Source organism: Galeopterus variegatus, unplaced genomic scaffold (genome assembly GCF_000696425.1).
Source record: "Galeopterus variegatus unplaced genomic scaffold, G_variegatus-3.0.2 Scaffold547, whole genome shotgun sequence".
Taxonomy (NCBI): domain Eukaryota; kingdom Metazoa; phylum Chordata; class Mammalia; order Dermoptera; family Cynocephalidae; genus Galeopterus; species Galeopterus variegatus.
The window spans coordinates 189054-207359 of record NW_007726658.1 but is presented as its reverse complement, the minus strand read 5'-3'; the positions used below and the strand labels follow the sequence as shown (position 1 = coordinate 207359).

Here is an 18306-nt window from a genome sequence, read left to right as displayed (position 1 = left end):
AAAAAAAAAAATGTTTCCAGTCATGGCCATTAAATTGGGAGAATTCTGAACGGAACTCTACCCAGAGGACAAGTGTGAAAAAAAGATAATTATGAATCATTTCTCATAATACAAACTCGGACTCATTCTTCCTTTTAGTTAATGTGCAAGACAGTCCACACAACAGTTTGACACCCATGGAGAACCACACAATGAGTTCTCCGTGGGGCTGTTACAGTAATCCTCTATCTGCAAGCAAAAACTAGCACCTAGACATCATTTATCGATGACCTGTGACTGGCTTTAGCACCAACAGATTGGTTACCAAGTAAAACCCTGTGGGTGAAAAATATGCTCTGGGCATGTTTAGGTTTTTATGCTCCTCTTCTCCTGTTAAATTAGCTGTAATAACTTGCCATCAACACATTAAGCCTTCTTTAAGGATTTGTCAGTTTAGTGGATGTCTTCAAATTGCATTCTATTTCTATAGCAATTTAAATTATTACCTTGACAATGCTTTTCTTACTTCTATGAATAAAGATGTGCTCTTTATTCAAAAACAACTACTTGCCACAAAGATTGCTCTATGGTGTCCTGCTTTCTAAAAATATAACTATTAAAAAGGCCAGGAACATGAGTTTGGGTGAAAGAAATATGCTCAGTTTTTACTATGACTAAATCTTCATTTAACATGAATTTTTATACTGCTTCAATTATCAAAAGAGAACATTACAATCCCCAAAGACTAAATCACTTGCCTCTTTTAAGAATTATCAGAATAGCATTATGTTGAAAGTGACAGTTTGGTGTTCTGTTTGTTAATGCAGCACAGACTTGCTGGCCAACTGCAACTGGCTATAAGTCCTTATCGCAAATAAAACTATTTTTGTGCCATTTTTATTTTTCACTTAAATGTCACTAGCTCTTCAAGACTCAGGACCTGTCAAGTGTTCTGTTGCCAAGACTCTGCCTGTCAGAAAGGTCATCATCCAGTACCTTCCAGTTGGGTCCCAAAGGGCCTCTTTTGGTCTTGACTGACTGGAATAATGCTGGGTCTTCATCAGCTTTGTAGTCCTGCAAAGCAAAACAAAATCAGAGGCAGAGAAGAAAACCAGAGAAAATTCTTTACCCTTGCTAGAACAGCTCTTCGCAGCTACCAAAACATACAACAGAAACCAATTAGACTTACTGTGCTTTTGCATAAAAAATGGGAAAATGATTCTATACAACATTAAGTTTTCAGTGTGGTTCCCTTTGCTTTAAACTTTTATCTTAGGCAAAACAATTACATAAGAAGAAGTAACAAAAGTCTTGACTAGCAAGCCGTTATGACTTCCAACAGTTATCTCTAAGAAAAAATCTCCAACAGTTTTCAATAGTTTCAGCATTTTGATAAACATATAATCACATTCAAGAAAGAAAACACACCTATTCCTTTTGACAGTACCTAGAGATGACAACACTAGACTATGAGCTCCCACTAGAGAGCAACCACTCTCACAAATCAGAGCTACTGATTCAGAGGCATTCATGCTCCAGTCTCTCCTACAATCGGGTCTGTGGTAGACGCCTCAGTTCCTTGACCAGCCTCTCCATACCCCCATCCACAGATAGCCATGGGGCACACATACCTTGGCTTCCTTGTGGAAGAGGGACCACATTCATGTCAGCCTCTTACTGTCAAAGGAAGTGAGGGAAGGGTGTCATAGGACTGCCTCAGTCATATCATGGCACAGAGGAATGCCCCTAAAATTTAGGTTTTATTCAAGGTTCTAGTGTGTGTAAATTCTGTTTCCCTTAATAGCCTCTTCCTGACAGAATGAAGGAAATGAAAGGAGTAAATATTTTTTTAACCTTTCTGCTTTACTTATAAAAAAAAAGTTCTCTTGTCATTACATATGTATAACACATATAATCTACAGATAAAAATTAAAAATTACCTTTGAAGAACTAAAGACCAGATTTAAAAAAAAAAAGAAATGAGTTGTAACAGTAACAGTGGACAAAAGTCAGTTGGTCAGTTTGAAATACTGCTAAGAGAGAGACAGTGCTTTCCTTCTTGAGCAGACTTTCTGAACCAGGGGTCCTTCACAGCATTCATGAAGTGACCACATACTGTGGGAAAAATGCCCAGCCAAGTCAGATATGAAACCCTGGCTAAAAATCATTGTTCTAGAGATAAGGGCACCGCAAGCACAAAGCAAGCACTGAACATGCTCTAAAGTATAATACAAACTTTCATAAATCAAAGGAAACATGCTGAGAAGCAGCCACTCATGACTCAACAGTTACTCAGTAAATGCATATGGCATGTTAATTCCTAAAGAGATAGTTATAAATAATGTGAGGAAAGAAAAATGCAAGGTTCAGGGAGAAAACAAAGTTTTAAAGAAAGATAACTGGGTAAATATGTGAACTTAAACTTGAAGCCTGTCTAAAAAGCTACAAAAATGCCTAACAATGGGCTAAATTATTAGCCAAGAAAAAAAAAGAAAACCCACAAAATAGTGAACACAATTATCACTAGGGCTAAAGGAATAAAACCAATGACATTATATGATAAGGGTAGTCCATAAACCAAGAAACAACTAATTTAAGAAAAGAGAGCTTAGTCTAAATTGAGGCCAGCATATACTATTCTCATGCAGGGGTAAATTAATTAAGGGGGCGACATATCCCAGAAGAGAGGCCTAAGCTTGATTACCAGTGAAGGTGACAATGTATGTGGGTGGATCAGATGGACTTCCCTTTACAACGTTCCTTCTCCTTCCTAACCTCACTCAGCTCCATTCCAAGCTGACAACTTCAGGGATTTTCAATACCTATTGAATATAGATTAATTAACTAAAGAAAATGGAACAACACTTCAAAACTTCTCTGCTATGCACCTAACTAATCTACTGTTTCAAAAAGTACATTTCCAAGCCTTCAATATCAGTGTTAGTTGTTGAGACACTTTTCTCAACTATGGATTCACAGAATCATAGAGGTGAACCAAACCTTAGACCACCCGAGCCCCCTCACTTTACAGGTGAGGAAACCACAGCACAACGAGGAAGTGGTATGGCTCACCTACCCTACAACTTCAACTCAAGCCTTCTTAGCCTCTGTCCTGGGCTCATTCTAGTACACCACAAAGGATGATGGTAAAAAGTGTCAACAAATGCTAGATAATCAAAACACATTTCAAAAATACCAATAAACTGCAGGACCAGAGATGTGAAAGTAGATTGTAAGGCACATATGTATATACTATACACAAACATATATGTATACATGAAACTAAGTCTTCCCCTCTCTGCTTTTTCCTCTTGAATACAAAGCAGCTAACGTTAAGGGTATGCTACTGAAAATGTAACAAAACCTGACGATTAACAATAGCATTTTAACCTTGAAGGATGAGAATAATTCATCTTGTTAAAACCTGGGAATTTCTGTACTTTTTTACGTTAGTTTGAAAATGTAAATGTTCAAACAGTTGAATTAAGTAGCAAGATATTTAAAAGCAGGAAGGAGGTATAGTTCTAACAGCCTCAGTTTTGTGTCTCTACAACAAACATTTAATTTGTTGAACAGTCTCTTTGCTACAATTTCATTGTTGGGTATCTAGTTTGGTCTTTCTGTATTTGAAAACTGGCCGATTTATAACCGTATCACAATGAACAAAAATATTCCTTCACGTATGACAGTTTCAGCATACAGAATGCAACCTCAGCTACCAATTATAGCTGCAAATGAGCAATAGTGTGGAATGAGACAGCCTGCTGGCTTTGTTAGTATTCTGTCTCCTTTGGGATCCCATGGGGAAAGGGTAGACTCTGATGAAGAGAAGCCCTTGGCTCATGGTTTATTGTGCTTGCCACCAGCTGCAGACTTCTCATCTCATTAGTTCTTTTAGAACACTGTGGGTGAAGACAGCTGTAGCCTACTTGAGTCTTCAGCTCCTGGGTATTCTGAAGGCTGAATTTGCTATGCACTTTCCGTAATCCTTGAGAAAAAAAAAGAAAGCAAATTCACTAGGCCAAGGAAATGATTTTTAAAATGGGTTTTAAAATCATGTTTAAAAGTAGAAAAGTCTTATTGCTAAGGTGCATTGTGTTAAAAATGTTTTATGATTCAATTTTAATTATCTGTATACTGTCCAGAGGCCTGGTCAGGATAAGGCCTTAGTAAAACCATCATTATTAAGTTAGGTGTGATGTCCCTAGACACTACTTGCTCCACCAATAATGGTGCCTGAACAACAGAAAAATACAATGATATGAGAATAACGTAGATTTGGATTAGTGTTAATACAACTCTATCTAATTGAAAACTCTTATTTAAGTAAAAAGGAAAGCTAGTGAAAGTCAAGACACCCTTTGGGGAACAAAATAAAATACAGTATGGTAAATAAATGGATTACTGAGTCTCCATGCTGGAACCACAGAATACATTCATTAAATTCTTATAAATAACTGTTTTCCGTCACTGGAATACAAAAGTTGTGCTACCTCTTGGGTGTACATCTGTTACTCACTACAGCTCTCTACAGAAACTCTCAATAGAAACCAGATTCATTTTGAAGACAAAAAATATTAGCTTTATGAATCGTTTAGCATAGTGGCTGTCCCCCATAAATGCAAGCACAAAATCTGTGCTGAGCCAACCTAAATGCTCTTGAGCCCAGATTTAACTCATGATTATGAATGGTAAAGTGAGTAAGAGGTGGGGGGCAGGCTGGTAAGAATTTCTTGACAGCGTCTGGAAAAACTGAGATGAGCTCCAGACACCACAAGTGCTTCAAGAACCATGCCTGGGTTACCACAGGTGAGACCAAGTGTAAACTAAGAAAAAGTACCCAAACCAAGCACTGGCAACTCCTTAACACCTACTTAAAAAAGATCAACACCCTGCCCCACCCACCTGAGGATGTGGGGAAGAAGAGAAAAAATTTTACAGGGTAAATATAAAAACTTGAGAGGGATAGGGCCGGCCCGGTGGCGCACTGCTACAGTGCGCCGCTTGGGAGCGCGGTGGCGCTCCCGGCCGAGGGGTCGGATCCCACATACAGACCGGTTCCCGCTCACTGGCTGAGCGAGGTGCGGGAGCAACGACGAGGGTTGCGATCCCGTTGCCGGTCCCGGTCCGGTGCGGGCGTGGCACTGGGGGTTGCGATCCGTTGCCGGACACGGAAAAAAGACAAATAGGGAAAAAAAAAAAAAAAAACTTGAGAGGGATATAAGGATCCTGCAGCAGCCTACTATAAAATGCCTTCCTTTAGCATAAAATGACTAATTAGGTATCTATTCAAATAGCTCAAATATAATCACTAAGTTTAAAATGCATGGGTATTGCTACTCAACATAGCAAAGCTTATTTCCGCTAATCACATCCTAAAAATAAAGCCCATGATGGGAGAAAAAGCTGAATTAAATACGAAGATAAATAACAAATATTATTTATTAGCAATGCCCTGAATTTTTCATATTGTAGTACTTAAAAAACAAGGAGTTCCTGAATCCTATCACCGCTGACCCTAATGCCAAATGCATAACTAACTGGAGCTGACAATATTCAGGCCAGACTCCAAAGGGTAATAAGCCCGTTAAAAAAAATGTTTGCATTAAATTTTGCAACATTTAAAGAGCAAATAACAGAGGTGTAAAAAGAAATAACATTTACTAACTTGTTTAAGAAACTGATTTCAACAGTTATTTTCAAATAAGCAGCTTTCTTTTATATGTTTAATTACATCTCCCCAGTGACTCCTCAACCTTTCAGGTTCCCACAGAGTACCATTAATACAGAAGTAAATCTCATTAATTCAGCCCCTACCACCTTGGAATTCATAATCATTCGGACAGGGGCTGGGCTGAAGTTTATCTTTGCATGATCTATGAAAAAAAGATTTGCTACACAAATTAATAGAGTAACAAGATCTCAGGAGGGCTGTTTAAACAGTTCAGAAGTGTTTTAGAGCAATTCAGAAGCATTCATTTGCATATAATTATTATGCTAATTACAAATCATTCTTATCTATTCATTAAAGCAGATTCCCAAAGGACCACTAATTGTCAATAACTTGTTGTACTAGTTTCTGTTACTGAATGTACCTCTGAGGAACAAAACTGCATTACAAAATATTCTATAATTCAGCCCTTTCATTAATCCTTACTGGCTTTCCACCAATGAATCCTAAAAGCTGAATTTTTAAAGAATTGTACTCAGAACTGACAAATGCAATCAAACTACACATCCAAACAGAACACTTGTGTAAATCTTTCTAATCTCATAGAGACCCTCCATAGAGCTCTGAGGTGGTGTGGGTGCTGTGGCTTTGGGGCAGGGGTTGTCAAGAGAGCTCTATGCTAAGCGTGGCCACTCTGATCCACATAGAGGTGGCTGCAGCCTAGAGAACTACTAGACTTCCATTCTTTCTGATCTTATCCTTTTCACAGCCAGAGATCACCAACAGTGTCGTGTTTATGAAGGCAGACCCCCAAAGACTTTGGCAAGTTACAAATTAAGAGAAAGAAATCAGAATTTCAGGCCTGAAAAAAAGTTACAACCAAATGCTTGCTATGACACATTTCATATCCTAGAAGACAGCAAAAAAACAAAAAAGATCTGCTCCAGAATGAGATGGGCAGGTGAGGGCAAAAGAAGCAAGTGCTTGGGGGATGAGAAGAGGGGGTCCCTGGATAGCCCAGGGCTGGTGGGCCTCTTCCCTGCCTTCCTCTCAGGGGAGGTGGGTTACTGGTTTGGGTAAGTGTGTTTCATGCACAAATATACAATATATTTACTATTGTAGCATTACATTTATTATTAGTATATATTTATATATTTATTATAGCATTTAAAGATGAAGATATTTTAAACTCTAGACATCAAGGAAATAAATTTTAACATATTAACAAGTCAATTTCATTGAAAGAGCTTGTTTGTTAAACATCACATATTTTAAAATTAAACTGTATAGGCCGGCCCGTGGCTCACTCAGTAGAGTGCGGTGCTGATAACACCAAGGCCACGGGTTCGGATCCTATATAGGGATGGCCGGTTTGCTTACTGGCTGAGCATGGTGCTGACAACACCAAGCCAAGGGTTGAGATCCCCTTACCGGTCATCTTTAAAAAATAAAATAAAATTAAATTAAATTAAACTGTATACACCTGAAACATAAGTAATATGTTTAGGAAAGTTTTACTTAAGAAAAATGCATTTGTTACCTTAAATGACAGTAGATCATTGAACATATTACACCAAATTCCTTAATCTAAATGAGGAAAACTTCCTACTGAAAATTCAGAGTGAGCCCTCTTCAATGAAGTGCTGGTTCATGATTTGGCCTTCAGCTCCTAAGGTCCAGAATCTCATTTAATCCATTAGCACTAATTTATCAAATATTAAATAGGAAAAAATTACTGAAAAAATGTCACTTTCTTTTACGGCAAGAGCAAAATCCAATAAACAGAATCATTCTTGCTACTATTTTTTTGGAGCATGCACTTACATGCCAGGCACCGGGCATGCACATTCTCCCAATTAACCCTCACAACCTTGGAATAATAGTACTGTCATCACCACTGGGGTCAGAAAAGTGAAATTCTTTGTTTAAATCCACCGTTGCTGAGCAAAAGAGCTGGGACTCAGATACAGCCCTGTCTGACACCAAAGCCAACCATGATGCTTTACTGCAAAAATGCGATTTACACTTTGTCATTTGATTAGACTCAGTTACCTGAAGGGATTTTTGCTCCTTCTTAGCCTAGAGAAACTTCCCTTAGAAAGAGCCTACACTGTAAAAAGGGGCTTTTATAAGAAATGCATTTTTAAAACTACTTGGCACTGTTTATACTAGTTTCTTAAAAAATATCTGCCATTAGCTGTTCAAAAACAGCATTTTCTGGCTCTTACCAGAGAATTTTACCCCTCACCCAAGCAACAAGCAAACCCTACTTTACACCCTATCCATTCCATCACCCTCCCCACCTTTTAACTTTTAAAACATGGAAGAAACTTTAAATGAACATTAAAATAGAGTTCTAGTGAAAAAGCACTTTGTACAAAATGTGCTGTACAAGCAGACTTTTGACAGAAATTTTAAAATCTCTGCTAAGATTTAATCAAGCATGAAATAAGGAATAAGTCACTTTCCCACAAGAGGGCACTGCCATCCAAATAGGACTTCAAATATCTCGGGCATTCTCTAAATCAACTACTGGAAATGATCTGAAAGTACTTGACCATGTAAGGCAGCCGAATAAAGTGGGAAACATTTTTACATTTCTTTTTAATAGGAACCATGCTTACATTTATTTATATCTTCTTTGAGGATGGAGGAAAAAAATCTCTATAACTTACTACAAAAAAGATCTTGGCAATGGTTTGCTTCACAGAATAGCAAAGGCAAAATAAGAAGAGCATTTGACAAGTGGAAATTTCTTAAAAATAAGCAAATCACTACTACCTCAAAACTTGTACTACAGTTGTTTTTCCCTAAGTTCAAGGAGGCTACTATTTACACGCATTCTTCACAAGTTAGGAGCTGGGTCACAATTCTCACATCTTTATTATGCTTTAACAAAGAGGTTTTGGAGTTCTCTCACATACACCAGTGATAAGTTACAAACTTTTAAGATAGAAATGAACGTCTAGGTTCATTTTAACAGCAAAAGAAGTTCTCTACTGAGATCAAGTGTCTGCTAATGCCAAAGAGATCAACCAAAGCAGCATTTGGCAACCACAGGCCCTTCTCCTGCTGGATCGCAGCCACAGACTTGCAATAAACAAAAGCTCTTCTTAGATCTAAAGAGCCAGGTAGCCACTACACAGCTCTGAGAAGCAGAACGCCCTTGTTAGGAAATAAGAAGCAACAGTTGGAACAAACGTTGACATCTAAAACATAGGAAGTTCTTAAAAGCTGTGAGGGAGACCCAAATGAACAATGATCAGCACTGGCCATTTAGGGCATCATCTACCAAAGGTTAAGAGGATATCTTAGGTTGACCCATAAAGAAAATGTCATTTTTATACCTCAAAAGCTGACAAATATTAACAGATTCACATGGTTTGATCTAATATTTAAACTTTTCCAGTCAGATTCCATCACTCTTTTTAATTTTGAAGATAAAAAATTTAATCTTGTAAAGATTATTCTGACAATCTTTGAAATTATCAATTTTTTTCTAAGGGCAGTGCAGTAAAGCGTATGTTACCAAGTCTATCTACTCAAATATATAATATCTGTGCACTGTCTCTAAGAATGTATGATCAAAAGAAAAGACATGCCCAAGTCCTGAGAGCACCAGAAACAAGCACTGCTTAAGGTATGGCCAAAACTTACATGTCCCTAAGATTCAACCCTAAATAAAATAAACCAAGTTTCATTGGCTTGCCAAGGCTAACATTTAAGAAAAAGTATTTTTTAAGAAAGAGCAAAATTCATTTTTTAAAACAATTAAAAAGTGTCAAATTGTTCACTGAAACATTCAAATCATGGAATGGCAAGTTCACAGTGAAAACAGCTAAATGTACAGAAAAGCAAATCATGTATGTTCATTTCCAAGGGCAGGTGGAATTTCAGAAATTGAGATACCCGAATGGCTTAGTGTATTCCTGGCCTCAACAAAAATTATGCATTGTTCTGCTTACCAAAACATACCAAATAAGTCGATCATAACCAAAGAACAAATGGTCAGTGGTAGAAAGAACAAGCAAAAGGCACAAACTTTAAAATCCAATTTATTTTCCTTGATATCACAATCCTCTAAAAGATTTTCTTGGGACCCTACAAGCAGCTCAGAGAAGAGTTCAGATGAGCCCAACAATTCCATTACAATCTTTTGACATGCAATTAAAATGGGCAGGGGTTGTTCATTTAGCAAAGTGCAAAACTCCAAACATCCCAGACTCTGAACCCCAACTTTGACTGCAGCTTGAAGCCCAGCATCAGTCTGTATCAGTTGTGAGAAAAGAAGCCCTCTGGAGGAGAGGCACTTAGCACCACCACTACACAAGCAACAGCTAGAACAAACTAACTCCAAGTCACTTAGACACACTTTATACACCTATGAAGAATCTTGTACTCTCTTTAGACACACACAATTATTCCTTTATCTAGAAAAATACTTACCATATCAACACAGAGCAAATAGTAAGTTCTAGTAAATAAAAATAAACCAATGAAAAAACGTATGAGTGATGTTCCCTATAAGTACCCACACCAAAACACATCTTTGGGTCTCCAATCCTTTTATTCTATTGCACACATGCAAACTTCAAAATATCCCAGGGTTCATGGGCTGGCCGGTTGGCTCATCTGATTAGAGTGTGGTATTATAACACCAAGGACAAGGGTTCAGATCCCTATACTGGCCAACCCTTTACACCCCCCACCCCACCCCCAAACAACAAAAAACAAACAAAATATGCCAGGGTTCAGCAGTGGTGGGAGGAGGTAAACAAGGCCACTGATGAAAACTGGTGTTTCAGGGGACATGGAAAGACGAATGGATGAATAGGCAGTTGCTTGTCTGCTTTAAATAAATTAAGAATGCTCTTAATCAACATATTGCCAAGGAAGAGAAGAACGTCATATAGTAAGATGATGTTCTAGAAAGACAAAAATAAGTCAGCAGCCCTGAATTTGAGTCCTGGCTCCTCATCCACTGGTTATACGGCTGGGGAAGTTACAGCACTTCCTTGGACTGCAAATTCCTTAACAGTAAAAATACAGGTTGAGGTGAATGTTGGACCAAGGCCTCCAACTGCTTCCAAAATTCCCTGGAAGAGTATCTCTACAATCTTCACCTGGAGAGCTGGATAGGGTCCTGAACCCCACCCCAGAAATTCTGAACAGGGACAGGGCTACAAATCTGCATTTCTAATAAGCTGCCCATGGGCAGACCATGCACGAATGAATGGAAGAGGGCTCAAATGTTTTGGCCTGGGTACTGATTAAAGGCCCTGACAGGCAAGCTCTGAAGTTAGCCACATGTTCCCTCCCCCTCAGGGGCTCTAAAAAGAACAACCTCTTAACTTCCAAGGAATGTTCAGAGAACTGGACCAGTAGACAGATCCAGCAAGCAACTGGGACTCAAACATGTACAGACCTGCTGAGTGACCATGCTGGAGGGTTCTCCAAAGGAGACCAAAACAGGGGAAGAGTAAGGTAGGAGCTGAGTGAGCTGGACTCAGCGGAAGTGATTCCAGTACTGCTAGGGAGGCTGTGCTTCATCAGCAGCTCGATCCTCTCACTTGGGAGTGTCTGTGTCCTCTGGGGTATTAAGGAAAGAATTGTGACTAGTGAGAGGATCCACGTCTTTGCCACAGGAGCTTGTGCTGAAAACGCTGCTCACAAAAGTTTTCCTACAAGAAACAGATGGTGCAGAGCACTCCAGAGTCCAGCAGAAGTAACAACCCAAGGACCACAGTCCAGGGAAGGGAGTTTGGCTATGTGGGGCAGGCATCAGGGCTGCAGAGAGGACTGTAGCACTATGAACACATACTGTGAGACGGCCTCTCCCTACTGCTCTCCAACAGAGACATTTGCAAATGAGAAGAGAGACCAGAAAAAGGGGTGGAGATGTGAGGTAAACATGACATGCAAATTATATTCATGGGCAGGTAAAAACAAGGGGCATGGGAGTAACAATTAGGGCAGAGGGAGTTAAAAAGGACAAAAAGAAGGAAGTGGTATGAATGAAATCTGAGCTTTACTTTAAGAACCCAAGCTTACTGGGTAACCCACAAAAAATATGCCCCTCCAAACTCTGCAGGGAAGTCCCCATAAAGAACTCTATCAATCAGAGCACCCTGGGCATCCTTTCTGTGACCCAGAAACAATATGACACATGAGTTTCTAGCTTGTGTCTCTTCCTTTCAGGAACATCATCTTCAGTGAAACATTACTATGGTCATAAAAATGTGTAACTCTTGGTTTTGAAAGGCTTCATTTGGGAAAAATCTTTTATCACAAATTAAAACATTACACCCACACATGCTAAAATATGAGGGAAGAAAATTGATTTCCTCTCTTAAACTCACTTAATTTTAATATGGAATAGATGTGTATTTTTAAACTACATCAAACAATTTAATACATTTATACCTCTAATATTTGCTTATTACTGATATCTAAAAAACAGATGTTAAGCTGTATCGTTTTACACATGTAAGCCTTAAAATATAAAATTGTGCATTATTTCTATTAAAATAAAAACACCTTGGAAATTATAAAAATAAAGTCTCACAGTACATACTATAGAGGAAGACTGACACAATCTTTTCTTCTTACACATAAATACCTAAAAATGTGGTTCCAATTTTTTTTTTAAACCGTGCTTTCTTTCAAATTACTTCCAAAAACGAAGGTCTCTCTGATGTTAATCATGTATACACTTCAGCTTACACTTTAAAGAGTCCTCCTCTCCTGGGAAGTGACTTTTGTATACAAATCATGGAAAGCTACTTAGACAAAGTGCTGGAGATGATTAAAAGGGGCTAGATTCAAATTTGTACCTTAAAAAAAAGGCAGCAGCAGATGTCAACTGACTCATTTGTGTATATTTTGAAAATGAAGTGAAGATATGCATGTGCATTTCATAAGGACATTTAAAGAATCCCCAAATTTTTACTGTTGTTAGGTATCAAAAACTTTAGAAATTAGAACTAAAAAAACTTTAAAACTTATATCCTAGTGTTTTATGCTGAATACCTGACTTTAACTACAATATGCTATAACCAAAACTTTTTAATCTGACCAAAAAGGTATTTGCTCATTTAGAAACAACACCAGAATTTTCAGAACTGAAGGCACATCACATATATTTCATTACAGAGAATTAGTAAAGAAGGAACTCAAGTAGCATTTTGTTCATCTACTATTTGAATGATAAAAACTTCAACTCCTCCAAATTGCCTTAAACTTTTTCTTTTTAATGCTACAGAAAAAAGAAGTCTGCAAATTCTGTTTGATCCACCAAACATTTATTGAAAAGCTCATTGCATGTCAGGCATTGAGCATCTTGCCAGGTCCTGGAAACACAGAAATGATGAGTACAGTATAGTCCTGGCCCTCAAGAGTTATCCAATTTACTCTGGAAAGCTTTCCAGGAGTGATGTGACACCTGGGTTAGATCTAAAACAAGGGGGGTGGGTAGGAGGGTGTGGGAATGGAAGGGTTGCAGGGGTAAGCAGGTGTGTTCTGCTGGAGTATGGTGTACTCAGTGACTGCTGGAATACGAAGCACAGGGACCTTTCCTTCTTAAAGGATATAACACCCTAATAATACTTCACTACAATACTTTTTCCCTTGCAGGAAGAAATGTTTTGTATTGTGGATACATTCTAATGGGCCAAAATAAATTGGGTATGTACATTTATGCAGTAATCCTGGACTGTTCAGCTTGTTTGATTAGGTAATGATGTATCGTCTAGAAAATTACAGAAAACAGTGTCTAAAGCAACAGTCATATATAGACTTCCCAAAGTCATCAACCAAAACCGCTAATAACCCATACACTTAAACATATATGATATTTTGTAGCAAACTACTCTGTGACCCTGGATCACACTGACAGATTTTTAAAACAAATCCTTGCTCCTAGAGTTATTGTGACAATGTCACCCTTCAATTACGTAAACATGTCAGAGCATCCACCCAAGTATTCAGTTACACCAGAGGTCATATCATATCCCTTCTATGAATGCTGAAGTACAGTTCAGAGTTAAACCCTAAAAGTAATCAACAGTCACTATGAATTAAATGTTTGGGGCTGTGTTTGTATTAAATCTACCTGCAGTGACAGAAAACCCCCACCAGGTGGAGTTAAAAGAGTCAAGCTTCAGTTTCAAATTCTTGGTTTCTTACACACGCAACTATTTCATTTGTCCTGATTCTGAGAGGATTTGGTTACTTATCTCCTCAAAATTACTAATATAACTGTTTTATTTCTTATAAAGGAAATAAACTCAACCACTTAAGTTGCTTTTAAAAAATTAGCCCACTCAAGGAAAACCAGAGCAGTTCATTAAAAACAGAATGAAAAATTACTGAATTAGGTCAGACTGAGACTAAAACCACCAAGGGTCAAAGTGCCACAATTTGAACTTTGCAAGATCACCACACCTTCAGATGGTGTTGGGTTAGGGCTCAGACCCTTCAAACCCGTTGTGCAGACTGGGCATAAAGAGAGTGAAGGAAAATGGTCAGGGCCCCTCAGATGTTCTGAATCTTGCTGAGTATTTGACGTAAATATGCAAGTGAGCCCAGGTGTTCCTGGGTTGTCTGACTTGCACCCAGGTCTCCGGGGTTATTGGACTTAAGTATAAAGGATGAGTGGCTCTGATCCACAATGCCCCCCACCCCCAGGATACCCCTGGGGGTGGGGTGGGGGTAACCCACAGGGAGGCCACTATTGCTGCTGCTGCTGCTGCTGCTGAGGACTAAGCTCATGTCATCTGCCAATGGCTCCTGGGATCTTTCCCAATTACCTAGCTCATGGACCTGCATATGAGGGGTCTGGTGACCCAGCCAGGCATGTGAGGGGTCTGGTGACCCAGCGTATTGTTAGGGCTAGGACTCAGAAACCCTCCACACCAGTTGTGCCCAACTGGGTCACCCGACCCCTCACATGCCTGTCACAAGCTAGGCAATTGGGAAAGATCCCAGGAGCCATAGGCAGAGTTGACTGGTTCATTCCAATGCAAGCTCAGTCCTCAGCTTCCACAGCAGCAGCAGCTTCTAGCAGCAGTAGCGGCCTCTTCTGGCCTTCCAGGGCATGGGGAGGCGGGGGTAACCTGTGGATCAGAGCCATTCGTCCTTTATACTTAAGTCCGATAACCGAGGAACACCTGGGTGCCCATGCACATCCACAGACAATAGCTAAGGAACACCTGGGAGCACAGTTATCATTTACATCAAATATTCGGCAAGATTCCAAACCCCCAAGGGATCCTGACCAATTTACCTTCACTTTCCCTACAGATGGTCTCCCTAATTTGTTTTCCTTTTTCCAAATCACCACTAATACATTTATTTGAGGGAGAAAGGATCAAATCTTATCATGAACTTCAATCTGGGTAGGACTAGAAACAATGAATGCCTAACTTCTGGGTATTCGCAACTGCACAGGTAACCAGATCCTGCATGAGAGGTGTTACCATTGCACAGACATGCATCAGATGAGGGGGACACATTCCAAGTGGTCACACGATCTCCCATTCAGCATCTCCCATGCTGCCCTCATATCATAGAAGTAATGCTGAGAAAAACAAAGGCAGAACCTAGCCATAGTGTCCTAGCACAGGCCTAGACATGACAGTGGCCTCATGAAAGGGAATCACACCCTATTTATAAAGCAGGAGAGTGATGCTTCCAGCTGAGCTGCAGGATGAGAGCTGGGGCTCACTGAATGGGCGTGTGGGGAGTGGGATCTGACCATCAGCCATTCCCCATCCAAACTGGGCCTCCACCAGCTGTTTTCTGGCCGCCTGCACAAGGCAGACTCAGTAAATCTAGGAAGGGGATTATGCCCCAATTTCCCAAACCCACCCCACCTTCCCCAGGTCTAACAGGTGACCCAATTTACTGGGTGTAGCCCTACCCTCAATCCTGCTCCCACCTTACTCTCAATCCTGCTCCCACCTTACTGGCGTGTTCACAGTTACTAAGCTCTCAATTCTAGTGTCACTCCAATCCTTAAGGAGCAAGTTTTAGGCACTAAAAATTGACTGCTGACATGGCAAATGTACACCATCCCCTCCCCCAAGTGCAAGCAGTGTCTCTCTCTTGCTTCTAGCCAAGAGATTATGACAAAGGTGATGGGATTTCATTCCCTTGATTAGGTTACATTTCCTGACCACTAAACTTGTGGTGATTTGTTATGCAGCGATAAAAAACTGATGCAGAAAATGGTGACATCCCCCCCAATCCACTGTACATGTCTCCGCTAGACCTCTTCCACCTCTGTTCTTCTGACTCAAGGGAATCACTATTACCACTGTCTTACCCATTCTTCTTGACCATCTATACATAAGTAAGCAAACACATGTATAAAGATATATATTTCTCCCTTTTAAAATATTACAAATGGAAGCAAGTTATACATACTCTTCTTTATCTTTCTCCCTCCAAATTATTATTTATTTATTTTTTTGTCTTTTGTCTTTTTCCGTGTCCGGCAACGGATCGCAACCCTCAGTGTTGCCCCCGTACTGGACCGGGGACCGGCAATGGGATTGCAAACCTCGGCGTTGCTCCCGCGCCTCGCTCAGCCAGTGAGCGGGAACCGGTCTGCATGTGGGATCCGAACCCTCGGGCGGGAGCGCCGCCGCGCTTCCCAAGCGGCGCACCATCCAGTGCGCCACCGGGCCGGCCCCCCTCCAAATTATTTTGAAAAGGATTCTCTATCAATACAAATAGAGCTCACTCCCTTTTAATGACTGCACTGAATTCCATCAAATGGCTGTCCCATGATGTTTTTAACCAGTTCCTGATTGATGGAGAAACACTGAGACTTCAAACTGTTTCTAATTTTAAGTTTACATACTTGTCACTTCACACAGGGTAGGGTCAATCACAGAAGCAGAATTTTGCTGGGTCAAAGGGCATACACAGTTGTAATTCTGCTAGACCAGCTGTACCGATTTATATTCCCACAGGCAATGTATGCGAATGCCTGTTTCTCCACTCCTTGGCAACCCAGGTATTATCAAATTGGTTTTATTCCAGTAAAAACTCTTGACTCACGCAGATTAGCTTCATCATTATCCTCAAGCTCATCAGGTTCACTTGATAAATATTTATGAAATACCAACTCTGTGAAAAGGGGAAGGGCTGCTGAATACAGAGAACAAGACAAATCAATGAAACGAACGAGAGCTTCCAAAATTCAGCAGAGGGGAAGACTGATTCCAGCTTGGGCGAAATCTCCCTGGAGGAAGTGAGATTCAACCTAGATCCTGAAGGACAAGCAGGTTTTGGATAGAGAGGAAGGAGCTCCAGAAGGGAAGCAAGGACAAGTAGTGTGCAGGGACAGGAAAGCACAGGACATGGTCAAGAGGAGAGGAAGATAATGTGCTCAAGTGGCAGCTCCAAGAGTGACTGACAAAGCAGGGCCTTAGCTCGGAAGGAATTAAGGGTCAGTGGACACAACACTGGATTGAGAGTTAGAATTTCCACTTCTGGCATTAGCTAAGTGATCTTTTTTTATTTTTGTCTTTTTTTCCGTGTCCGGCAACGGATCGCAACCCTCAGTGTTGCCCCCGTACCGGACCGGGGACCGGCGACGGGATCGCAAGCCTCGGCGTTGCTCCCGCGCCTCGCTCAGCCAGTGAGCGGGAGCAAGTCTGTACGTGGGATCCGAACCCTCGGACAGGAGCGCTGCCGCGCTTCCCAAGCGGCGCACCATCCAGTGCGCCACCGGGCCGGCCCCTAGCTAAGTGATCTTGAAAAAAACTTGTTCATCTGGGCTTCAGTTTCCTCACTTGTAAAATGGGGAGGATAGCCCAGAAACCAAACTTTCTGTAGCTGCAGAACTGTGTGTTCAAAGTAAATCTTATTGTCAAGACTAAGGTCAACTGCTGGCTGGTTGACTCAGCTGGTTAGAACATGGTGTTACAACACCAAGGTCAAAGAGTTCCGATCCCTGTACCAGCCAGCCACCAAAAAAAAAAAAAAAAAAAGACTAATGTCAGACAAACAGAACCGTGCTGGTAGAAAGGAACAGGCGGGAACTCCTCAACCTCATATTCTAATAACTCGATCCTGACAACCTGAGGGGGTGCCAAGAAACCCTAAGGATTATGCAAAGCACAGTCTGAAAGCAAGGAGGCCTAGGTAGCTAAGGTCCCCTTCAGCTTTAAAAACTATTCCAACTCAGTGTTAGATAATGCACCTGTACCTTCACTTCTATTCTGCTTGCCTATAACTCATTCATTCATTTAACACACATTCACCAACTACCTACTATATCTCAGGCACTGTACTAGGAGCTGGGGGACAGGGGTTAATGGTGAAGACTGTTCCCTCTGAAGTTTAGTTTCTATTTGAAAGGGAGAGAGAAAAATGAACAAACAAATTTATAATGTGTCAGGGCTTAAGAGGGAAAAGTGTAATGAGTGGGGTGGACTGCTCTACCCATCAAAAGTAGGAACTCATGTTTACTTCAGGAGACTTCCATTTAGCCTTTTCAGACTTGCGTCCTCACAGATTGTTCTCTTCTCTGAAATCCTATAGCACTTTGGACCACACATAAGCCCCTGCCACTTGTTAACTATTTCACCGTACTGGGCTTGCCTCATTCAGACTGTAAGCCTCTTGAAGATACTAATCTTGGATAG

The 18306-nt window shown here is 40.4% G+C and overlaps 1 protein-coding gene across 2 annotated transcripts in view; it reads right to left on the bottom strand.

The window, feature by feature from the left end:
• The window catches only part of PITPNB (phosphatidylinositol transfer protein, beta), a 64928-nt gene that overhangs the window by 19856 nt on the left and 26766 nt on the right, over positions 1–18306 (bottom strand). For both annotated transcript variants that reach the window (XM_008569950.1, XM_008569949.1), the window contains exon 8: positions 976–1053. In XM_008569950.1, coding sequence (XP_008568172.1) covers positions 976–1053 — 78 coding nt within the window. The remainder of the gene's footprint in view (positions 1–975; positions 1054–18306) is intronic.